Source organism: Nyctereutes procyonoides, unplaced genomic scaffold, assembly GCF_905146905.1.
Source record: "Nyctereutes procyonoides isolate TBG_1078 unplaced genomic scaffold, NYPRO_anot_genome, whole genome shotgun sequence".
Classification (NCBI taxonomy): Eukaryota; Metazoa; Chordata; class Mammalia; order Carnivora; family Canidae; genus Nyctereutes; species Nyctereutes procyonoides.
The window spans coordinates 49,356,666-49,382,038 of NW_026575126.1; the positions used below are offsets into that span (position 1 = coordinate 49,356,666).

A 25,373-nucleotide genomic window follows, 5' to 3' on the forward strand; every position below is an offset into this window, starting at 1 on the left:
CTTAAACTCATGGCTCCAAGATCAAGAGCTGCGTGCTCCTCTGACTGAGCCAGTCAGGCGCCCTACACAAATAAACATTTTCAAAAACATGAATATGACCATGTTATATATACTATCCTGCCATCTGCCTTTCTCACTTAACAAAATACCCTCATACAGTAAAAGCTCTACACCCAGGGTGAGGCTGGCACTCAGGACTCGAGAACAAGAGTTGCATACTCTTGCGACTGAGCCAGCCAGGCACACCCCCACTCACACACATCTTTTAAAGATTGGACTCTTGCCTCAAGACAGCTATGGGTCTGTAAGAACCTGGCTTGCAGTAGGTACTTAATAAGTAACTCGTTCCAGCTTTCTGTAAGGATATTATAAATCTCATTCTGTACACACTCAAAAAGAGGACATAAGGGGAACTGTGTGGCTCAATCGGTTACGCATCTGACTCCTGGTTTCGGCTCAGGTCATAATCTCAGGGTCCTGAAATTGAGACCCGTGTCAGATTCTGCAGTGTGAAGTCCGCTAATCTCTCATCTCATAACTAAATAAAATCTTAAAAAAAGACATAATTTCTTGTCATCAGTGATCATAGCTCATAATCAACTTAAGTCCCTGAGTTTCAAAAAAAAAAAAAAAAAGTCCCTGAGTTTCCCCCATGTATCTCCCCAGGACTCCTCCATCTTACAAAAGACAAAAACCCTCTAATCCTATGGGTTTTGCCTTAAAACAGACTTGGCCAAGAGGCTGAACATTTTTTTTGTAGCCCTTTAATTGGGCTACATGTACCATGAACTTCAAAAATGGGAATTCTCTTTGATCCTGTAATTCTAGATAGACTCTGAAAATCCATCTAATGAATATAATCTAGAAAATAATTTCTATGAACTAGGGGTGGTGGAAGGGGAGGAGGGCGGGGGGTGGGGGTGAATGGGTGACGGGCACGGAGGGGGACACTTGACGGGATGAGCACTGGGTGTTATTCTGTATGTTGGTAAATTGAACACCAATAAAAATTAATTTATAAAAAAAAATAATAATAATAATAATTTCTAGGGATCCCTGGGTGGCGCAGCAGTTTGGCGCCTGCCTTTGGCCCAGCGCGCGATCCTGGAGACCCAGGATCGAGTCCCACGTCGGGCTCCCAGTGCATGGAGCCTGCTTCTCCCTCTGCCTGTGTCTCTGCCTCTCTCTCTCTCTCTCTCTCTCTGTGACTATCATAAAAAAAAAAAAAAAAGAAAATAATTTCTAAATATAAACAAAGCTTGGAGAAAAAAAAATGTTGACTCTCTCTCTACACACACACACACACACACACACACACACTTAAGGGGTGCCTGGGAGGCTCAGCTGGTTAAGCATCCAACTCTTGATTTTTGCTCAGGGCATGATCTCAGGGGTGTGAAATTGAGCCCTGCATTATGCTACACACTGAGCATAGAGCCTGGTTAAGATTCTCTCTCTGGGGCACCTGGGTGGCTTAGTGGTTGAGCACCCACCTTTGGTTCAGGTAATGATCCTGAGGTCCTAGGATTGAGTACCGCATCAGGCTCCCCGCAGGGACCCTGCTTCTCCCTCTCCCTATATCTCTGCCTCTGTGTCTCTCATGAATAAATAAAATCTTAAAAAAAAAAAAATTCTCTCTCTCTCTCCCCTTTATCCTGTTTGTGTGTGCACTAACATACATATATATATAGTGAATATATATATTCACATAGATGTATATATATATCTGAAAATTCATTAATATACATTTATATATTTTCTGATAATAACCAAACATATTGTTTCTTTTCATTTAAAAAGAGCTGCAGCTAAAGACACAGGTCTACATATTTTATAAAGTTTCAGGACAGACAAAAACACAAGTACTTTAAAATATCCACTATATACCACATTACCTGATTACAAAGGTACTGGCCCAGGCCAGGCCTAGCAGCAGCACTAAGATATATAACAGGTTTCTTGTTATATAACACATTGAATCCATCCACTACAAAGTCTTCATAACGAGAATGAATAGCAAGCCTACAGATCTTTGCAAGTCCTTCTCTTTCTTCTTCGTGGAAATAAGCGCAGCCATTTTCATACCTGTTAAGAGACAGCCATATATCAATACGGTCTTATCTTATGTTAACTCTCATTTTACAATCCTGGAAGTAATTCTTTTCTTAACCTAGAAATTGTCATCTAGAATAGTCAAAAAAGATAGGGATCACCCTCAGTCTCTTAGACGGCTGACTTTACCCTAGAGTTGGAGGTTATAAAGTATAGAGCCTGGGTGGCTCAGTCTGTTGAGTGTCACTCTTGATTTTGACTCAGGTCATGATCTTAGAATCCTGAGATCAAGCCATTCATTGAGTACCTGCCCAGCAAGGAGTAAGCTTGTCTCCCTTTCTCTCTACCCCTCACCCTGTTTGCTTGCTCTCTTTCAAATAAACAAACCTTAAAAAAAAAAAAAACAAAAAACAAAAACAGAACAGAGGCAATGATCCTTCATCCATACTCAACTCCATAGAGAGCAGAAACCATAAGAAACAGTAGAGGACAGGAGCCCTTCAGATATAAAAAGGCTGAAATCATGGTTCTGGCTTATTCTACAAGAAGGCCAGTACTAGATAACACAATTGAGGTTCTTAGTTTCAGCCCGAAAACATCCAAAGTAAATAAAATTGTCAAAAATGCTAATCAGCCTAACTTTTGCTTTCACTATTATCTGCCTGGGCCAAATTACTCTTCTCAGTCTGCTAGAGAAATAAGGAGAGAGAATTTCAATTTCAGGTGGTAGACTTTTATTAAAATAGAAGAAAATTTCTCCTTTGCAATACAGTTAGGCAAACTTAGACTCTCGCCAAGCCAACCTCGTTCCCAACTTCTGAAAGTGAGTCTCTCAAGATAAATCTTCCAGGACTAGGCAGACATTCCTTTTCTTTAAAAGTAACAGCATAAACACAAAAATACCCCTGGTCCTCTGTCTTCTACTGAATCCCTACCTGCTATAATTATAATAATGGCAACATTATCACAGCATAAAGCAAATTTCAATTTCATAACACACATCCAACTTTCTTATAGCAGCATTTCCTTTCCACTAAAGCACAAGCTAATACTTTGATTAAAAATACTTGAAGCATTTTCCTGCTCTATATCTTCTATCAACATATGCCAAGCAGGAATCCTAAAAATAAGTAACTCTGACATTATCCAAACTACATGTGCTTATGTTCTTGTCTCTTGGCATATGCTAATTCTTTCACTCATTTAATCTTCGTAACAATACCATGACATAGATAATCTTGTTATCCCCACTTAATAGATGAGAAAACTGAGACATTCAGAGATTAAGCAACCCTTCAAGAGGAAAGGGAAGAGGCAGACATTAACTTAGGTAGCACAGCTCCAGAAAACAGTCTGTACCCAACTCATAAATGTCCTTACCTGAAAATTCTGCATAGCCATAAGGTAGTGTCTGAAAGTATCCTGGTCGTAAGTTTTCTAAGCTTCTCTTTGTCCAGAGTTGAAATATAAGCTCCCAGACTATGCCCCAGCAAAGCTATATGACCTTGTTCTCCAATATTCTGGATTCTGTTAATCAAAATCAGTTATATTAAAAGAGTATTCAAAATATGAATAAAGCAATAAAACAAAACCTAGAGACACAGTATTTCCACAGAGATCTGTCAGACTTGAAATCCATTTAATGGCCTAGAAGGTAAAAATGCAAATAAATCTAGAAAATTCATGTAATAAAGTACTGACAATCTGGGGAAGAAAAATATTTTAAAAACTCAGGTCCTAGGAGGTATTTATGCTTGTTATTGAATATCTACTAAATATACAAACTGTGAATAATTTTCTCCCCATTTTTTAAAATTAAATGCCAGCTGTAAAAACCATGGAGTGTAGAACTGAGATACATTGGGCAGAAAATAATTTTTTCAAAAAATCATTAGATGAAGATCAATTCCCTGCATTGAACAGCTGTTTATAACAATACAGCAAATTCAAGGGGAACCAAGTATCATTTTATACATAATTAAAACAGAAGGACTAATTTCTCTTATAAGAGAAAGTGCACATCGGTAAGAGTAAGACCAGAAAATTGGACAGGATACAGGGCAAGGGATATATTTCATAGAAAAGGAAATATAAATGGGCCTTAAAACACATAAAAAAAGGACACTTAACCTGATTCATAAGAAAAATGCAGTCTAAAATTGTGCTGAAATATAATTTCTAACCTTGCAGACTGGCAACAGTCCTTAAGTCAGCTAAGAGCCTTGCAGGGAAAGGTATGGGGAAAGAGACTCTCTCATGCACTGTTGATGGGGCTGTAAACTGGCAAAATTCCATGGTGGGAAATTTGGCAGTATCTATCAAAATTACAAATACACAAACTATCTAGCCCAGAAACCCCACTTTTGGGACTTTAATCTCCAGAAACACTTGCTTGTGTGATAAATGACACATGTACATAGTTACTGGCTGTAGCAATGCTTGCAACAGTAAACATGAACAGGAGACTATTAAATAAAATATGGTTCATTCATCCAAAGTGAAACTGTCTCTTACAGAAGAAAGGCCCTTGTGTACTGATAAGTGATGAACTCTAAGACCTAAATGAAAAAAGCAAGGTAGAGAAAAACACAGTATTTACATAATAGAGGGAATGTACACATTTTGCTTGTGTATACATACACATAAAGTATCTCTGAAGAATACACAAGAACAAGCTAGCAGGGAGGAATATGAAAGAAATTCCGCTTTTCATCCAAGGCCTCTGTAATTTTAGAATTTACATCAACTTTAGGTTTAGGTAACACATAGCATCACATCACTGACTGAAAATTGCCATTGTATACTCTTTTTTTATTTTTTGAAATTTGAAAAGGGGAAAAAAAGTATTACTTAGTCCAAAAAAAAAAAAAAAATTAAATTTGGGATGCCTGGGTGGCTCAGTGGTTGAGCTTCTGTCTTTGACTCAGGGCATGATCCTGAAGTCCCACACTGGGCTCCCTGCATGGATCCTGCTTCTCCGTCTGCCTGTGCCTCTGCCTCTCTCTCTGTGTCTCTCATGAATAAATAAAATCTTTAAAGAAAATTAAATTTAAAACAATTAACCAAGAAACTAAAGAAATAGCTGAATTAAAGGAATAAAAATAAATGGATGATTCACAGACATGGACTGCCACCAAGAGATTCAGCTGTAGCAATTCCTAGCAGTTCGAACCGGAAGCATGAAGCAGAAGCCACCACCAGCAGCATAGCACACAGCAGTTATTCTCTGGTCCTTTTGCCAGTCTCTCTCTAAGCCACAAAGCCAAGAGATTACAGGGTTGAGTTTTAGTGAGTGCCTTCCTTCTGTGAAATATGTTACCTAAAATCTATTAAATGTCTCCCTGAAAAGGAAAAATGAACACTTTTAATACCACATATAACTCTGAATGAAACGTAGCTCTCTGTTTTGGCAACCTGTAAGAATGCAATCACTATCAAAATTAAGAACACATATACTTTCAAAGAGAAGCTGCCAACCGTCCCTCATTACCGGGTACTCTGGGGCTCCTCATCTTCATCTCCATGCATCAGATTCTGAACTAACTGGAGGATGCTCACCATGTCTTGTCCACTGCAGAATAAAAAGAGAGCTGACGGACAGGTGGAAATAGCACACATCCCTTACCACTCTATTTCCTTCATTTAAACTAGCTTTGATCAGTTTTTTTAATTGAGAAAGAATGTGCTTGAGATACACGAGACATCTTTTAAAAGCAAACCTCAAATTAACTCAATTCTCATTATAACTATGTAAGTATTAAATCTTCTACCTAAACACGAGATTGATTTCTGAAAATTTCACTAATATTACTTCAGCACCGTTTCTCTACCTGTTCATTTGAATCCAAGCAGAATGTTAAATAAGCATATTAAAAAAAAACAAAATAGTCTTTTTAAGATCCTAGAAGGTCAAAGAAGCAGCAAGAATACTCCAATGCCGCTGGTATGACTAGTCTCCTTTCACATAGGAGTCTTGTCTGGTTGTTCTAAGGAGACTTAAAGGTGTAATGCAAGCATCCTTTATCACCATGTCTTCCCCAAGCAGGGAAACTGGAGATCTGCTTAGACTGCAAACAGATTTTCCTCTATCCAAGATACATTATTAAATGCTAATTACATGAGGAGCCGAAAACTTATAAGAATGTGAACAGCTAAAGTAGTAAGCAATGGCAAGGCAACTTGTAATAACATAATGTAAAAATATTATCACTTCATTAAGGGGAATGTGACAAAAAGTTCTTTTGAAAAAGCAGCACTGTCAAAACAATGCCCCAATACCCAATCTTCTCAAGGTACTGACCTCCATGTGAGAGGGGCTATGGCTCTTGGACTTTGTGAAGAGAGTTGGTGCTAGTGATGTGACCTTGAGCAAGCTGCTGAAACTCACTAAGCCCTCATACCACAGAATTGTGAGGACACAAGGAGTGCACGAAAAACGTTTAATGCTATGCCTGGCAAAGCACCATTTCTGAGATGTTGGCTGTCAGCTTTATTAAGTGTGACTACTCCTGACATGTGGCTTTAATTCCCTCCCATGTTCCTGTTAGTATCTCTTCTAGGGAAACTTCCATGGGATTAGTAGAACCCCTTTCTTCCCCTCCAGAGGTCTGGGAAGAAAGGACTGATAGGATTTGGTTCATGCTCTCAGCTTGGAACCTGCTTCACATCTAGAGGGCTTCAAATCAGCACCATTCAGGCTAAAACCAGGAGTGCCTATCTTAAGATATCAGTATCTGGGTGTGTTAGATAGGACACTTATATTGACACAGTGTGATCCTTCCTCCACACTTCTCTTTTGCAACATTGTATTATATTCATATTCAGGTCAAAGGACAATTTAAGGGAGTTGTACTATTTACCTATGTGCAGTTTCCTGGTTATAAAAGAAAGAAGAAGGAAGAAGAAAGAAGAAAAGAAAAAAGAAAGAGAAAGAAAGAAAGAAAGAAAGAAAGAAAGAAAGAAAAGAAAGAAAGAAAGAAAGAAAGAAAGAAAGAAAGAAAGAAAGAAAGAAAGAAAGAAAGAGCGAGCTTGAGGGAAGCTGGGTTAGGACTTTAATTCCAGACTGAGTGCTAACATCCTGTAAACATTTCAGTTACACACCTACTTATTTTTCTGATATTTTCCCTGCTAGCTTAAACCACACACTTGACAGATTTGCTTTAGTTGCCAAAAATAATCACTCTGCTACAAATGATCAAAGTTGACATTTTCATCCTACTGTAGTATTATAAAAATGTTCAATCTTATCAAATTAATATATCTCTCACTATAAAACATAGTCTACTGAATAGATTACAGGTTTCAGGGATGAACTAAATATGATAGTTGAGATATAATTATAAGTTTGCGCATTGCTTTGAGTCATGGGTTTGCTAAATTCTGAATGGGAAATTAAATTCTGAAGAGGAAAGGGGTAGCAGTATTGTAGATTCAGAATTATCACCAACTAGCCAATGGCATTCCAGTTTTCTGATGTTACACTGCACAGGACTCTCAATTTGCTTTATGCTTATCATAACTAAAATTATCAAACAACAATGGTTTGAAAATCTTGATTTAAAAAAAAACACATACCCTAACTAAAAGTATGTATCTTCATTGCCACTTACCTGCCTTGGAGTGGCCCTGGAATATCTCCTGATACCAGCTTCTTTCCATTTTCCTCCTCTGTTCTTCTAATTTAAAGAAAATTAAAAAAAAACTATTTGTTCTATCTTATCAAATTTCTAATATTTGAACATGCAAGCATGTGACAATGTTGCCTCGAACCTCTTAGTAGTAGTGTAGTGATGTAGGATTTGAAACACATTCATCACATCTTTTCCCCCACCCCTGTCGCCCTAGCCCCTAGCTTGGTTCGGGATAGTTTGAATTTCAGGAAAAGAACGTGAAAAAGATTAACACTTTAAACCATTTCTTGGTTAGCTGATGCTCTATAATGACCTAAACATACAGTAAGAAGTACTTATAGAATTCAAATCAATATATTAAGTTAAATAAAACTCTTCATAGGCAGAACTGAAAATTTTAAGTTCAGCTCTTCGATTTCAAAATCTTTTAATTACAAAGTACCTTCTACCTAAAACAAACACCATCTTTAAAGTCAGACGAAACTAAGCTAACCGTGACATTGTGAAACCAAGAGGTGTTTTTACCAGAAGGAAACCAGTGCCACCAGCTTCACAACAGGCTGAACATGTTTAATAGGGTCACTTCTGTTCCAGGCTCACCTCTGACTGTCCTCTAGCATCTTCATGGCCTCCTTTAAGTTTTTTCCCATCTCAGCTAATGTAGGGTCTGCTATCTGGGAAACAAATCAAAGGTTAAATTGTAATAATCTTGTACTATTTCTGCAACATAATTCATCGAGAAAAATTAAACTCCAGTCCATTTTCTTCTGGATTCATTATAAAACACATGGATTTATTATAAAGTACATGTTTTAAAGGTTCTCTATTTTCGTTATATTTTTTAAAAAGATTTTTATTTATTTATTTTAGAAGGAGGGAGAGACAGCGCATGCATGTGTGCATACAAATGGGGTGAGGGGCAGAGAGAGAAAGAATCCCAAACAGACTCCACACTGAGCACAGAGCCCAACTCAGGGCTCTATCTCATGACCCTGAGATCATGACTTCAGCTGAAACCAAGAGTCAGACACCTAACCAACTGACCCACCCAGGTACCCCTCAAGTACATCTGATTTTGAAATTCTAAAGTACAAACATGCAATGTAAAAAAAGTCCACCAGTCCCACTCCCCAGGGGAAGCTGCTCAAGATTGACATGTTTCTTTCCAAATTCGCACCTTACTCCTGCATGCCCTACAACTTGCTTTTTTCTACTTTATAGCGAATATGGCTCCATGTCAGTATACATGCACTTCATCTGTAGTGTTAACACCAGATTCCACTCTATGGATGTAACATTATTTACAGACTTCAATGAATGCTAGATTATTCCCATTTTACATTCTTAGAAGCAAGGTTCAGAGAAGTAGGTATGCTATTTGTTTTACTGCTGTAGTAGGCTGAAAAATGGCCTCTCCAAAGATATTCACTTCATAATGCCCTGGAACTTGTGAATGTTACCTTATACAGCAAAGTCTTTGCAGATGTGATTAAAGATCCTGAGATGTAAGATTACTCTGAATTGTGCAGGTGAGCTTTAAACGTAGCCACGTGTATCCAGGTAAGAGAGAAGCAGGAGGAGACTACTCTTGCATGCGCATGCATGCACACATAGACACACAGAAGGCTACATGAGGACAGAGTGGAAAGAGGTCTGGAGGTGGTGCTGGCCTCAAAAATCAGTGATGGGGCCAAGAACTCAGGAATGTGTGTGGACAGGCAATATAAATTGGCATAAGAAAGGAAAGACTCTCTTCTCCTCTGGAACCTCTGCAGGGTGTTTAGCCTGGCCAACACCTCTATTGCAGCTCAGTGATACAGATTTCAAACTTCTAGCCTCCAGAACTGTGGGAAAATCACTTCCATATTTTCAGTTTGTGCTAATTTGTCACAGTCGCCCCAGAAAACTAATACCCTCATAAATCTGGAAGTAAGGGTCGCCTGGGTAGCTCAGTGGTTGAGCATCTGCCTTTGACTCTGGTCATAATCCCAGGTCCTGGGAATGAGTACCGCATTGGGCTTCCTGCAGGGAGCCTGCTTCTCCCTCTGCCTATGTCCCTGCCTCTCTTGGTGTCTCTCATGAATAAATAAATCTTAAAAACAAACAAACAAACCTGGAAGTGATTCCATACACTCTGGAAGCTTACACAGCTGGTCATAGTGACTGACACCAGAGAAGGGAACTGGAAGGATGGGCATCAGATCAAATCTGTTTCAGCTCACATCTTTTTGTTCTTTTCGGATTTTGGTACCAAGTATACTTCTATCTCCCATTCAAAAAAAGAAATGCTTAAAAATCTTACAAAATTCAACACACAAACTCTTTTCCCTTTCTTTCTTATTAACCTCGTTAGCAATCTTAAGGCAGACAATCTGGTCATCCTGAACTTCTTTACGAGTTGGGTTATAAATAGTTATAAAGGCTTTCTTATGTTCCCTTCTAACTCTTCAAGTGTACTTCAGGTGTATTTAATGCTCTTTTTCCTTCAGACTGCTTATTACACCTCATCATAATTATATGGAGTAAGTGTACAATAGGTTATATTACAGTTGGTATTGCAGTATCTCTTCAAAATTGTTTTTTTAAGAGAAGGAGAGGGAGAGAATCTTAAGTAGGCTCCATGACCAACGCAGGGCTTGATCTCACAACCCTGAGATTGTGAGCTGAGCCAAAATCAAGAGTCAGATGCTTGCTGAACTGACAGAGCCACCCAGTTACGCCTCTCCTTAATTTTTTTTTAAAGAAATGCTACTCAGTTTATCAATTTTAATATAGAAAAATGTTAATTCTGGAAGGGACCTTAGGGACTAATCCAGGGATTTTCCACTTGTTGTTCTTCTGAGTCTTAAGACTCCTGGGAAGAACTTTGGGAAAGTACAGTTAGGTAGGCAATTGGGGCTTTTAGCTCTCTGCCCCTCATGAAGGAGAGCAGATCTGTTCTGTAACAGTAAGAGTTTTAACTTTCACTTGTAGAACCAATCATTGAATGGAAGAAGAGTAAGTATAGGACGTAAACCTCCAGCCTACCATTTGAGAACTGAAGAAACTAAGATTCAGAGAGGTAAAGTGACTGGCCTAACGTCACAGAGCTAACAGGTCACATAGCAGTGCCAGAACTCTCTGGCTTCCTGACTCCTGTTTCTGACTTTTCTATTACATCACACTGACTCCCAAAAGGGATTACAAAATAACCATGTAGCCACATCCAATACGATTTACACAAGACAGAAAAATCATTTTAAAACTGGTGTTTCCAATAAAATTCAAAATTTAAATGTAATCATGAGATGGGTTAGTAAGTAATCTCAAATGGTCTCTGTGTTCTCAGCTAATGAGTATGAGCAGAATGAGGAACAGATAATGGACAAAAGAATGTGTCTGAACTCCTCAGTCTACTGGTCATGTTCCTCATTATCCTCATCCCTGTGACCCTCCAGGGTGTTCCCAATCATCTGGCCAAATGAAAAGATAAACACTTCTGCTTGATCAACCACACTTCCACATTTCATGCTTTTAACACTTACCCTGAGATGTCCTTCTGCTGTTTCTTTCTCTAGCTATTAAATCACAATTCAATACTTCCAAGAAAATTTGGTGGATAAAACTACTTCACTCTGTTCTAGTCTCTTTAAAGATATCAATATCGGGACACCTGGGTGGCTCAGTGGTTGAGCATCTGCCTTTGGCCCAGGGTGTGATCCTGGAGTCCCAGGATCGAGTCCCACATAGGGCTCCCTCCATGGAGCCTGCTTCTCCCTCTGCCTATGTCTCTGCCTCTCTGTCTCTCATGAATAAATAAACTCTTCAAAAAAAATTAAAAACTAATTTATTTTAAAAAAAATACCATTATCATTCTTGCTAACCCAAAGAATCTGGACCTGTTGCCTGACAAAAAGGATTGTATTTATGGGGACAATGGAACAGAATACATGAAACTGGGGCCATTCTAATATTCAATTGTCCTTTATCCTTACGATTCTTTACATCCTTTACTGCAAGTTGTTTTAGAGATGATCTTTCCAATATTCTCTCCAATTAGATTATAAGCTTCTTGAAGGCAGTAATTCAGACTCCTACTAATTTTGACTGCTTTTGTAGGACTAGGAGTCTCAAGTCAGCTTGATTCTTGCTTGAGCTGTCATGTTACCTCTGAAACCCCTTAGGAAAGCACAACATAATGGGCATCAACATAGTGACTCTAAGTGCAACACAGCTGACGTTTCCTATAGGACTCAACACACTTTTTCAGCTAAGAGTAGACAAAAACAGTTGACTTAGTTTAGAACTCACTTCTTATGAACAATACTAATTTTTAAACACCAGAATTCATATGTGATGGTGAGATGCTCACACTGTGAAAGGCAGGAGGAAAATGCAGCTTTGTATTCCCCCATTTGAGTCTCTCTACAGAGCACATGCTCATTGAGATGAACGGCTTATATTTAAATTGTTCTGGCTCCTCCTCTCTTTTAGGAAGTGAAGTTGAGGGTGGAGCAGGTGGCACAAAGTGGGTGGCTAGGGAAAATAACATTTATAGTTAACTTCCAGTAAATTAAATGTGAATATGATGGGACTGGCAATGCAACAGACCCTCAAGGGGTTGTGTTAAATGGATAAATCCAAAATACAAAATGTTACCCAGCTGCAGGATACTACTACACTCTATCAAGGAATGCTCTAAGAAAAATGTATATTTGTTAATCAGTTCCCTAAAACTAAAAACCATGCCTCCAGAGGCTTCAAGTGAGGGCAGCCGTGATTATCTTATTCACATTTCATATCCTCCATAACTGTTACAGTGCCAGACAAGGCAGTTGTGTGGTAAATGTTAATAAACAACAGCAGGGTAACAGCCAGATACAAACCTAAATGAGTAAAAGGTTAAGCTTGTATAAAGATCTCTATCTCTATTATTCAGTATTTAGATAGAGATTGTCTCAGGATTTTGAGGGGAAAAAAATACCTGTGCTAGGTTCCTAGGGAATGTCCTATTTTATTTTTTTTAATTTATTTTTTTAAATTTTTATTTATTTATGATAGTCATACAGAGAGAGAGAGAGGCAGAGACACAGGCAGAGGGAGAAGCAGGCTCCACGCACCAGGAGCCCGACGTGGGATTCGATCCCGGGTCCCCAGGATCGCGCCCTGGGCCAAAGGCAGGCGCCAAACCGCTGCGCCACCCAGGGATCCCCTATTTTTTTTTTTTTTAATTCCTTAGCACCAATACAGGGTCTAGCACAGGAAAAGGGCTCAATGAGATTTGTGATCCTTAATAATTACTAACAGTTACCGGATTGCTTACTATATTCCAGCCATTACACTAATACTTTTATATGTATTACTTCCTGACTAACCCAAAGGCAGTTAGTATGCTTTAGGGCCAGAATTTATTTTTTTATTTAAATTCAATTAATTAACATATAGTGTATTATTAGACTCAGAGGTAGAGTTCAGTGATTCATCAGTTGTATATAACACTCAGTGCTCATCATATCCCGTTCCCTCCTTAATGCCCATCACCCAGTTACCCCATCCCTCACCTTCCTCCCTGACTCCATCAACTCTCACTTTGTTTCCTGTGATTAAGATTGTCTTATGGTTTGTCTCCCTGATTTTGTCTTGTTTTATTTTTCTCTCCATTCCTCATGATCCTGTTTTGTTTCTTAAATTCTGCATGAGTGAGATCATATAATTGCCTTTTTCTGATTTACTGTTTAGAATACCCTCTAATTTCATCTACATCGTTGCAAATGGCAAGATTTCATTTTTGATGGTTGAGTAGTATTCCACTGTGTGTGTGTGTCTGCGCGCGCGTGCGCACCACATCTTGTTTATCCATTCATCTGTCAAGGGACATTTGGGCTCTTTCCATAGTTTAGCTATTGTGGACATTGCTGCCAAAAACATCAGGGTGCAAATGTAGGGTCAGAATTTAAAGCCTGTACTACCCTAGAACCAGTGCTCTTAACCACTAGGCAATATTGCTTTCAATTTTATCAAATAAGTAAATAAAGCAATTCACACTTTGAAAAAGTCCTTTACTCAAAAGTCATAATTAGAGCTAAGGTCCCCCCTCTGCCCCCCCCTTTTAAAGTAGGCTTCACGTCCAGCAGGGAGCCCAAGGTGGAACTTGAACTTACAACCCAGAGATCAAGACCTGAGCTGAGATCAAGAGTCGACTGAAACACCCAGGTGCCCCAGGCCTCACTTTAAAGATGATCCTTGCTTAATGTTTTCACCCAGATAAAAAGTATATCAGAATGCTCTCCCTATTGGTAAAATTTCACAGTGTCAACTAGATGACCAAAAACATACCATTTAACCCAGGGCATTTGCAAGAGTGAAAGGAAGCACCATTAACAATTAAGTCACGACAACAGTTATAAACTGAGACAGTTCTGGGCCAACCAGGATTTGCAGTTACCCTAGCCTTAACTAAAATGTTCACTCCAGAGCTCACGCCCTCATTCCACCTAGTAGAACCCATGCAAATGTCTATGGTCCTGGCTGTCTGAGTTAAAAGGTAAAATCAGAGACAACATATAATTTGCAAGTAGTGCACCTGAAGTGCAACTATTTCTAAGACTTCTTCTCCTACCAATAAACACATCTGAATACATTTTGAAATACATTTTGAAATCTTGAGTAAAGTGACCTGACTCAAAATCTGGAGCCTACCAGGAACAAATTCTGGAAAAAAGGTCCTTCTGTTAACAAAATGATCAACAGATTCCAACCATCCCTTTCAAGGCCAGCAGTCTTTAGCTATGTCTTTCCTACTGACCTTAAGCGAGCCAGTCCAGGTTGCGAAGTATGTGAATGTGGGGGTTTTCGGGTGCTTTTCTAGGAAAGAGAGCAGGTGGCCAACTCAGACTTCTGAGCTGGACACCTATGGGCTCTGCTCATCCTTGGTCGCTAAGCCTTAAAAAGGTTGCAGCAATCATACTGTCAAAAAAACCAACCAAAACAGTGCAACAAAGCATTTATAGAGTGTGTATACCTAATCACAAAACCACTTTACACTCATTACCGAGGATTCAGAGACAGCTATTACACTGTTATCAGACTGCAAATTTATAAATTGTATTTCAGTTGTGGTTGATTCTGCTGTGTAATGAAATGGATTCAGTATTTTTGCTTCAATTATATTTAACAAAGATGCATGGTATGGCTTAATGCAATTTCAAAGCTAAGAAAAACCATTTGATTGTGTGGTAATTGTCACAGAACTGAAACAGCTAATTTTGTAAAACAAGCCCCACTATTTGTCATTTTATAAAATTTTTTAAAGATTTATTTATTCATGAGAGAGACACACAGAGAGAGTGAGTCGAAGACACAGGCAGAGGGAGAAGCAGGCTTCATGCTGGGAGCCCAACGTGGGACGCGATCCTGGGTCTCCAGGATCACACCCTGGGCTGAAGGCGACACTAAACTGCTGAGCCACCTGGACTGCCCCCCCCTTTTAAAAGATTTTATTTATTTATTCATGAAAGACACACTACATAGAGCATTTTATAAATATTTTTTAAGAGCCATGTTTACACTAGTTGATTTTCATCACTTTCAGTCAGTGCAGAATATTAAAATATCCTGCCACTATCAAAAGAAGAAATATTACACTTATGATGTTAAAATACCAATTAAAGTTCTCTCAATTTAAATGTTAGAGGAGAAAACTCAAGAGTCAAATCCGAGGTAAAAACAGTAGAAGTAGTCAGGGAGTAATTCTCAAAAGTTTTCTAAAAGCTAGTAGGAAGTCTAAATTTATTTGGAATAGGGCTGCATGGATTAGTGAAAAAAAAAAATCACTATTTTTGCTCTTGGCTAGAATTGTATCAACTCAGTATAAAGTAACACCAGTACTATTCCTACCCTTATTTGGAATACAACCTATTTATTATTTTGATCTATTTAATTTTTTAAAAACTGCTGGTAGTGACCTGCTAAATTGATCTGATATCCCATATACAGGATGTAACTTGTAGTACAGATGTTGGCAGTTATTAACCAAATAAACACTCATTTGTTAATAAAGTTCATTTACTACGAAGTTGTTTATAACAACCTTTCAAAAATGGTAAGCTGTAGTAGAAAAACAACCATCTTAAGGCATAAAATTTGGGAACTATTGCTCTATAGTCATTTTTACAATGTTCTCAGCTCTCAAGCATGCTTGATTGAGCTCTTGTATATATTTTTTTCAGTTGAACCAAGTATGAAAACAAAAATCATATATTTACTTTCACATGAATTAGGGGAAACCTCAAACCCTGAATTCATGGACACCACTGTTTAGCAAAATCTAAATTAAAAAAGGGGGGTAGGGGATCCCTGGGTGGCACAGCGGTTTAGCGCTTGCCTTTGGCCCAGGGCGCGATCCTGGAGACCCGGGATCAAATCCCATGTCGGGGTCTCGGTGCATGGAGCCTGCTTCTCCCTCTGCCTGTGTCTCTGCCTCTCTCTCTCTCTGTGACTATCATGAATAAATAAAAAAAAATTTAAAAAAGGGGGGGGAAGGAAGAGAAAACATATCTGGAAAGAGGCTCAAGGGAACTTTGTAGGGAGATGCAAATGTTCCACATCTTGATCATGCTGGTGGTCATATGTTTGTATATAACTGCCCAAATTCAAACTGTATCATTAGAGTGGGTATTTTTATTGTGCATAAATTATCCCTCAATTTTATTTTTTTTAAAGATTTTATTTATTTATTCATGAGAGACAGAGAGAGAGAGAGAGAGAGCGCGCGGCAGAGGGAGAAGCAGACTCCATGCAGGGAGCCCAATGCGGGACTCGATCCCTGGATCCCAGGATCATGAGCTGGGCGGAAGGCAGACACTAAACCACTGAGCCACCCAGGGATCCCTGTCCCTCAATTTTAAAAAGGCGAGTTAATTAATTTAAAGTCAGTTTACAAGAAATATTAAGCAATTAATAGTGCAAATGGCAAACATATGGCAAAATTCAAAGACGATATATGAATAACTGCTGCTTGGGAAATATAGAGCTAACCCTTTAAAGAGAAGCAGCTCCCTGTAGAGAGGGAAAAAGAAGTCTAAAAATCTAATTTTATTTATTTTTTAAAATATTTATTTATTTATTTATTTATTTATTTAAAGAGAGAGAGAAAGCACAAGCACAAGAGGGAGGCGCAGGAGAGAGGAGAACGAATCTCAAGCAGACTCCGTGCTGAGCATGGAGCCCATTGTGGGGCTCAATCTCACAACCTTGAGATCATGACGTGAGCCGAAACCAAGAGTCAGACACTAAACTGACCAGGCCACCCAGGCGCCCCTAAAATGTAATTTTAAGACATATAAATCACAACATTCATCAACAGAAGCAAATGATACTGTATTTTCTTTTTTTTTTTTTTGTTTGTTTTTGTTTTTTTTTTTTGTTTGTTTTTGTTTTTTTTTTTTTTGAATGATACTGTATTTTCGATAAACTTTTTCAGAGGAGGAATGTTCACAATTGGGGAATTTTAGGGCTATTAACAAAGAAAAACTAAAGCATGTGAGAATACCAGCTGCTCATATTGGACAGAAGACTGTGGTGTCATCAAATGCTAGTTTACCATGTACACATTAGATATATTAAGAAAAAAATTACCACCTTTCTTCAATTGATCAAAGCAATCAGAAAAAAACTCCAAAATCCTGTGATTCTAACATACCAACTATTGTGGCCTTCCCTGTCTTTCTAAACGAGGTGAATCCTGGAGAATGATAACCATGCAATTATCATCAACTCTCTCAAAATCACTTATTTTCCCCTGCAGCAAAAACATAAATTGTGCCTGCTATCCAGCACTAGTTCAACAAGTACCCCAAATACTACCCATCTCTGAGAAGCACAAACACAGCAGCACAGCTGTTTCTTTCAGGTCAAGGACAAGAGGAAATTTTTGACAGGGATTCTCTGGGACATTGATATAGTGGCAAACCTGGCTTGCCTTTTTGGAATCTCAATTTCTACATTTATAAATACTTTTGCCTGATTTCAACAGAAAAGTTTTCCATTAAAAACTAGGTACTATTGTCTGTGTCTTCTAAGAACTGGATACTCTTGGAAAATCTTTTTTAACTCTCATGGACTCTTGTGTGTGAGAGTGTCTGCGACAACATGAAGACTACTGTCATCACTGGCTCATTAAGTAGCTTAATATTCCTAGTTGAAGAGGGATATTCAAATATTGCATAGGGTATTAGTATTTAATCATACCAATTCATCAAGAAGAGAAGCAAAAAAGAATATATGGGGAAAAGGGGCAAAAACAGATGGTAGAGAATAATCTGGTAGAGATAAATAGGCAGCAGTTAGTAACATCAGATCAAACCTGTCACAGAAACATGCAGAGGGTTAAAAAAAAAAAAAACATTCAAATCACTCGCCTTAAGATATCTGTTGGGAATGCTAGGGATCCAAGTCTAAGTTTCAACAAATTTATTGCTAGAGACCACTCCTCTGGAGATCAATTCACTCAGGCTTAAATATATCATGAATAAGTGCTTCCCAACAACTACTCAGATGGAAAAGTACCACATATCAAGCAAACTATTTCTAAGACGTCTACTAGTTCATCTGGAATCACACATTTATCTTGGAACACAAAAAAATTGCCTTTCCAGTGCTATCGTCACTGGAAAATAGAAGTCTTTCATTCCAGTGTTTCCTAGGACTTGGGGATGGAATCAGAAAGAGAAAGATATCCATTATGCTCACCAATATCACTCTGTCCCACACTGAATTGGAACTTTGTAGGATTAACGCTGCTAGATTTAATCTTTCTGAGGAAAGGAACCCATCGATTCTGAAGCCTTCATGTGGATCTATGCATCTTCAGACCTTTAAGGCTGAACTGTGTGGGGACCTCTTGGTGGTTCAGTGGTTGAGCATCTGCCCTGGGCTCAGGTTGTGATCCTGGGGCCCTGGGATAGAGGCCCCCTTCAGACTCCCCAGAGGGAGCCTGTTTCTCCCTCTGCTTATGTCTCTAGTGAATAAATATATAAAATCTTTTTTTTTAAAAGGCTGAAAGTGAAACTGCTTACATTCAACTGTTTTTAAAGCACAAAACCCACAACTTCATAGGATTCCACCTAATACAATGTCTAGTCTAATAAGTAATTCAGTCTCACTAGGATCCTAAGATCACTGTAGCTAAATGTTCAGTGTCACGGAGTTCGCGTTTTATTTTTTAAGTAGGTTCCACACTGAGCATGGAGTCCAACATGAGGCTAAAATTCACAACCCTGAGATCGAAAACTGAGCTGAAAGTGAGAGTCAGACACTCAACCTAACTGAGCCTCCCAGGCATCCCCCAGAGCTGCACTTTAAAATGAGGGCTTTAGGGGATCCCTGGGTGGCGCAGCGGTTTGGCGCCTGCCTTTGGCCCAGGGCGTGATCCTGGAGACCCGGGATCGAATCCCACATCGGGCTCCCGGTGCATGGAGCCTGCTTCTCCCTCTGCCTATGTCTCTGCCTCTCTCTCTCTCTCACTGTGTGCCTATCATAAATAAATAAATAATTAATTAAAAAAAATAAAATAAGGGCTTTATTTTGCTGTTTCTGCTTTTCTGCACATAGGAAGAAGGTTCTATTAGAAAGTGTACTCTTCCCTCCGTCATTTGAAACTCAGAATGCATTTTCCACAGAAATAAAAAGTGGACAGGGTCCCAGGCTAGATCTCAAGGACCATCCAGTTTTTTTTTTTAAAAAAAGATTTATTTATCCATTCATGAGAAACACAGAGAGACAGACAGACAGACAGACACAGGCAGAGGGAGAAGCAGACTCCCTGAAGAGAGCCCGATGTGGGACTCCATCCTAGATCCTGGGATCATGCCCTAAGCTGAAGGCACACGCCCAACCGCTGAGCCACCCAGGCGTTCCCAAGGACCATCCAGCTTTAAGGTAACTAAATACTGGGCATTTAATAAAACAAAAAATGATTGTGATAACAGAAATTAAACAAAAATATTAAAAATAATATTTTCATTTTGAATATTGCTTGGAAAAAATAGATGTAAGCTAAGTTTGGGACATTTTCAAAGTGATTGGAAGCGTATTTTTAATAATTTTTTACAACTGATTTAACTTCAAAATACGAAACTGGTGTCCTTTCCCTTAATTTACATTCTACCAGCAATATGATATGGGGCACAATCATTATAAAGTAAACATTTACATTTCAATTACATCTTTAACAAACTCTAGAAAAGCCATCGTTCTGAACTGAATATTCTACCTAAAGAATCCCCCCTCCCCCCCAAAAAAAATCTCTCCCACAAAAAATCTTTCCTGGGCACTCAACTCCATGCAGTCCCCATTTTTTTCTTAATACTTTTTACTCCTCCTTGCTATATACAAGGATTTGTCTAAACATGTATCAGAACATAACCTCCTGCAAGGATGAGGTCTTATTCACCTCATGTTTCTCTCAGGAATGGCCTCTGAACAAAGCCAGCCTTCAATAAAAATTCTAAATCAGGGGCAGCCCGAGTAGCTCAGCGGTTTAGTGCCGCCTTCAGCTCAGGGTGTGATCCTGGAGACCGGGGATCGAGTCCCACGTCAGGTTCCCCGCGTGGAGCCTGCTTCTCCCTCTGCCTGTGTCTCTGCCTCTCTCTGTGTCTCTATGAATAAATAAAAATTTTTTAAAAAAAATTCTAAATCAAAGCAGGCTACTGCTTTAGGTGAAAACAGCTGACATTAAACTCAGGCAATTTCTACCTATAATCGTAACTCAATCTTAGGTATGGGGGAACACACTGGGGACTATAGACAGCTCTGTCACTGACAGCCTCTACAATCTCGAATAAATCAAAAATCATAAAGGTCATACATTTTTAGGATCAGGAACTTTGTACCATGTTTTCCCGGACACCCAGCATTTGATAATCATTTACCACTTCAGCCACCATGCACCTGTATGCAAAACACTTACATTATGATGATACAGGGATCGGCTTTAAGTGAATGCTAAAATTACAGCCTATCATTTCCCGTCACCTTTTCTACAAGGTCTAAAAGGTCAGACCACAGAAAATCGTTATTTCAAACATGGCTAATAGGGGTTCCTTTTGTGAACTTTTCAAATAAAAACCAGGAATAGAAATTCTGGTAGTCTGTATCAGTAATAATCAGGATGTTCCGGTCATGCTCCTATTGCTCCTTATAAACTTACAAACAGTGAGACGAAAGAATTTTCCAATATCAGGTCCAAAGGCGGGGGAAAACTTTGCTCAGAATGAGTACAAGAAAAAATAATAGATCGGTATGCAATTATTTCGATCAGAAACAGGGTCAAAGTTGCCTCTTTTAGAGATAAGAATTAGATACAACAACAAATAAATGAGCCCCACTCTACAGTGCTGCTCAACAGAACAGTCTGAGATCATGGAAATGTCCTACATCTATGCTCTCTGGTAGCGCAGCCACAAGCCACACTGTCTGTTGAGCACTTGAAATGTGCCGACCGAGGAACTGTGTTTTAGATTTTACTTAATTTTAATTAACATAAATTTAAGTAGCCAAACCATACCCAACAGCACAGCTCCAGATTCTCTAAATCAGTGGTTCTCAACTAGAGGCAATCCCCCCAACCCCAGGAACAACAACTGCTTCATTTGGAGACTCTGGTTCTTCCACCGTGAGAAATGCTCCTGGTAGAGGACAGGGATGCCACTAAACATTCTACAATGCAAAGCACACCCTCTCACAACAGAGAATTATCCAACCCAGAATGTCAGTAGGGCTGCATTTAAGTTGATTCAAGGTTAGAATTAAAGTCAATGCAAACAAACTGCAATACACTTTATCCAAACATAACACCCAGGAAGAATGAGCTTTTCCAAACAACAGGAAAAGGTCTGGGCTGTTGCACAAGTTTAAAGTAGCAGGATTTTATTTAAAAAGTGTATGTAGGTGTGTTCACTTATTAAGATATAAAGCATCAGAGTAATTACTTCCTGCAGCATTTTTTTTAAACTTGACTATTAACATAAGTAAACACTGTGAGACTACGTGACAGGGCCTTGTTCCTTGGGAGGTGGACACACAGTACTGGGGCGCTGAGGCTCCTACACCTACTCTTCTGGTTTGAATGCCCTGCCCCTTCAATCGACCTGTCTTGGTTTCTTGAGACTTCACTAATTTCAGATACAATGGATACTACTGTGAAAGAAAAGCAAGCAAGACAAGAAAAGGGTTCTGTCATTGCAGGTCTCTTTTCTATATAAAGAAAAAGCAAAACTACAAATTATATTTGGACCAAAGGAAATGTACTGACTGATTCTACTAAATGATGATGGACTACTACATTTTAGAGAGTGCAATTACTTGAAATTAGAGGATGGGAATCAAATAACATTGTGGTTTCTGTAGCCAGTATAAATTATGCAAGGATCAGTTTAAATGCGATCATTCAGAACTGCTCAAATAGTTCTCGAATTTATATTTACGATGTAGAATTTAGCCCAGAATAGCCTCAAAGAAACAGGAATAGTGGACACAATTCAATGTTTTTACTTTGATTCAAACAGTCTTTCAGAGCATGAAACCCCTAACATTCATATTATAGCAATTCTTTTTCTTTTCTGCCCACTTAGCACCAACAGAAATTGTTCATTACATGTGAGGCCCTCTATTGCTATAGGGAATACAAAAATAAGACACAGTCTTAGCTTTCAAAAACTTACATTCAGAATTTCCACATTGGCCTAAGGCCGAAACTTCCAGCCCACATTCTGAATTCCTCAAAGATCACTGCCATCTTTGCGAATGCTCCAGCCTTAAGTTCTCTGGAGTTTCAGTTCTTCTTCAGATCTTCATTTGGAGAGTTTACAATCTTTATTTATTTATTTTTAATTTTTTTTATTTTTAATTTTTTTTTATTTTTTTAGAGTTTACAATCTTTTATCATTGATTTACATTTACAGGGAGAAACCAGTGTCATAGACTAGTTAAATGCCAGAAAAGTAATATTTAAAGTGGGATTCCAACCCATTCTGTTTTTCAGATTTGCCTATAAAAAAGTATTCGTGGAGGAAAGATCACACCAGTTCTTTAGGTTCCTAAATGAAAAGACACAAAGCCCATTCTGTCCTATGAAAATGGGACAGGGGGATCCCTGGGTGGCGCAGCGGTTTGGTGCCTGCCTTTGGCCCAGGGCGCGATCCTGGAGACCTGGGATCGAACCCCACGTTGGGCTCCTGGTGCATGGAGCCTGCTTCTCCCTCTGCCTGTGTCTCTGCCTCTCTCTCTCTATGACTATCGTAAATAAATAAAGAAAAAAAAATTGAAAATGGGACAGGAAACAACACAACATGGAGAGGCAATCTTAGCATCATTTTATGTTTCAACTACTGACATCACACATATGATCCAGACCAGGAACGCTCAGCTCAGCCATGACTAACATTTTAAGCAGATAATTCTCTGGTACCGAGGCTGTCCTGTGCAAGGTGGGAGTTTTAGCAGCATCCTTGGCCTCTCTACCCCACTCTGTGCCAACAGCACTCCCTACCCCTCTAGTGTGACCATCAGAAATGTCTCCAGACAAGCTGCCAAATGTCCCCTGGGGAATAAAACTGCACATGGCCGAGAATCACTGACCTAACCTGTAACTCCAAGTACCGCAGAGTAGACATTGTACTTAATCACAGGCCTGGAAAGACTTTATTCCTAGCCAGCAGAACATGCAACACTAAAAACATCATCTTATTTTTCTTTTTCTTGACTGCCTTCCGCCCAGTTTATGAGAAACCTGAGGCGTAGGCTATACCACTGACTGGAGGCACCTGAACACATCTGGCTGAACTGCTACAATTACTCCCTTCAACTTGCCAGGGACAAGGGAGTGAATCTACAGCAGCTGCTACGCTGGAAAAAGAAAAAGAAAAAGAAAAGAAAAGAAGAAGAAAAAGACAAAGTATGTCATTTCTGCCCGTTCAAAATCAACATATAGCAACCTTAAAACGCTAGCACTGGGCAGTCCGGGTGGCTCAGCGGTTTAGCGCCGCCTTCAGCCCGGGGCGTGACCCTGGAGATCCGGGATCCGATCTGATCCCACGTCGGGCTCCCTGCGCGGAGCCTGCTTCTCCCTCTGCCTGTGCCTCTGCTTCTCTCTCTCCACGTGGTCTCTCAAGAGTAAATAAATAAAATCTTAAACAAACAAACAAAAAAAGCTAGCATTGCTCCGGAATTCTACATGCATTAAAAGAAACCCCTGGGTCTGCACAAGCAGACTCCCCAAACTTGAAGAGGGACAAGGACCTGAAGGGAAGGCCGAACGCCAGGTTCCGAAGACAGGTCTCCGTAAAGGGATGCAAGCCCTGGTTCTCTCTCATCTACGGGCCCTAAACATCCAGGACGACTAGGAGGATCCGCCTCCGCTTTGCCCAAAGCGGTCAGCCAGGTACAGACATCACGCCGCTGCTTCCCCACGGCGAACCACAGGAAATCGTGGCTATCTGTGGATTTCGGAGAGGGCCGGGCCGGGGGTGGGGGGTGGGGGGTGGGGGTGGGGTGCGCCACGAGCCGCTGGAGTAGCAGCAAAACCCCGCCAAACGCAATTCCCCCTCTACAGAAGACGCACCCCTCCGTGACCCCGCGGAAGCGGGCAGGGGGGGCTCCCAGCTGTTCCCAAACCGCGGCGTCAGAATCACGTGGGGGAGGGGAGGGGAGGGGAGGGGAGGGGAGGGGACGAGGGGGCGAGAGAATCTGCAAAACCGTCCCGCCCCCACGGGTTCCGACCCTAGGGGCGAAAATCTGGGGCCCCCGGGTGAGGATTCCTGGTCACGCTGAAGTTCAGTCTCCACCTCCCCGCCCCCCCTGCAAATTGGGAGACCACTGAAAACCTACAAGCTTGCAGCTGGCTCCGAGACAAGCGGGGCTCCTGTGCAGGCTCTCCCGGGGCCGCGAGCTGTTGGGGCTGCTCGCGCAGGCCCCAAGGTCGGCCCCGCGGCAGGAGCGGCCGCGCTTCCCCCCGCCCACGGGGACCGTGACGTGCCCGGGCCTCCGCCGCCAGGCCGCCCCCGGCACGGCCGGTGAGCGCCCCCCTCCCCGGTCACAATGGCAGCTCGCGACCGGGAAACAGTCGCCCCGGAGGCGGGTGCAGGGGGGAGGCGGGGGGGGCTCCCGGGCCGCAGCGCGACCCCCCAGCCCGAGTACGGACCTTCTCCAGGGACGCGTCCATGGCTGAGGCGGCCGGCAGAGCCCAGAGGAGGCCCCGCGGCCCGAGCGTTACTTCCGCCTCCCGCGGCCAGCCGCGGTTTCCACGCTGGCAGAGTGACGTCCCCCCGCGGCCGCGGCCGGCGGGGCGGAGACGAGGAGGAGCCGCCCGGCGTCGCCGCGCGGTGGGAAATCTGCGGGTCGCTGGGAGGCAGGGGGCGGGGCCTCTCCGGGGGGGCCCTCCGGGCTTCCGTACGCGGCCGTCACGCCGGCCAGTCCTAACGTTTCGAGGTGGAGGGGGGGGATGCACGGTGGGACCGCCCCAAATTTTCAGAAACCCGGCGCAAGCGTCGGGGAAGACACATAATAACCACAAGTGAGCACTCCCGTACTGAGAGGCTGGAAAATGCCAGTGAGCGCACCTGTGCTTCCAGGCCCAGGCTTCCAAGGGCTCCCCACTGTCACCCTCCCTCGGGAATGGAACGGGCCATGCGCCACAGAGGGGCGGGGCCGGCGAGC

At 40.9% G+C, this 25,373-nt stretch overlaps 1 protein-coding gene and 1 non-coding gene across 3 annotated transcripts in view; both read right to left on the minus strand.

Moving 5' to 3' along the window:
- The window catches only part of PDXDC1 (pyridoxal dependent decarboxylase domain containing 1), a 55,189-nt gene extending 30,116 nt beyond the window's left edge, over window positions 1-25,073 (minus strand). Inside the window, exons 1-6 of one of the 2 annotated variants that reach the window (XM_055339498.1) lie at window positions 24,859-25,073; window positions 8,283-8,356; window positions 7,662-7,727; window positions 5,543-5,623; window positions 3,433-3,579; window positions 1,896-2,085 (exon numbers count right to left, since the gene is read on the minus strand). In XM_055339498.1, the coding sequence (XP_055195473.1) occupies window positions 1,896-2,085; window positions 3,433-3,579; window positions 5,543-5,623; window positions 7,662-7,727; window positions 8,283-8,356; window positions 24,859-24,879 (579 nt within the window). In that variant the 5' untranslated portion in view covers window positions 24,880-25,073. Of the gene's footprint in view, window positions 1-1,895; window positions 2,086-3,432; window positions 3,580-5,542; window positions 5,624-7,661; window positions 7,728-8,282; window positions 8,357-24,545; window positions 24,601-24,858 lie in introns of those variants that run through there. The other variant, XM_055339499.1, reaches the window with a different exon arrangement.
- Window positions 4,768-4,837, minus strand: LOC129520349 (small nucleolar RNA SNORD45). The gene has a single exon (XR_008666582.1). It is a non-coding gene; the product is annotated as a small nucleolar RNA SNORD45 (small nucleolar RNA).
- Window positions 25,074-25,373: the final 300 nt, after the last annotated feature.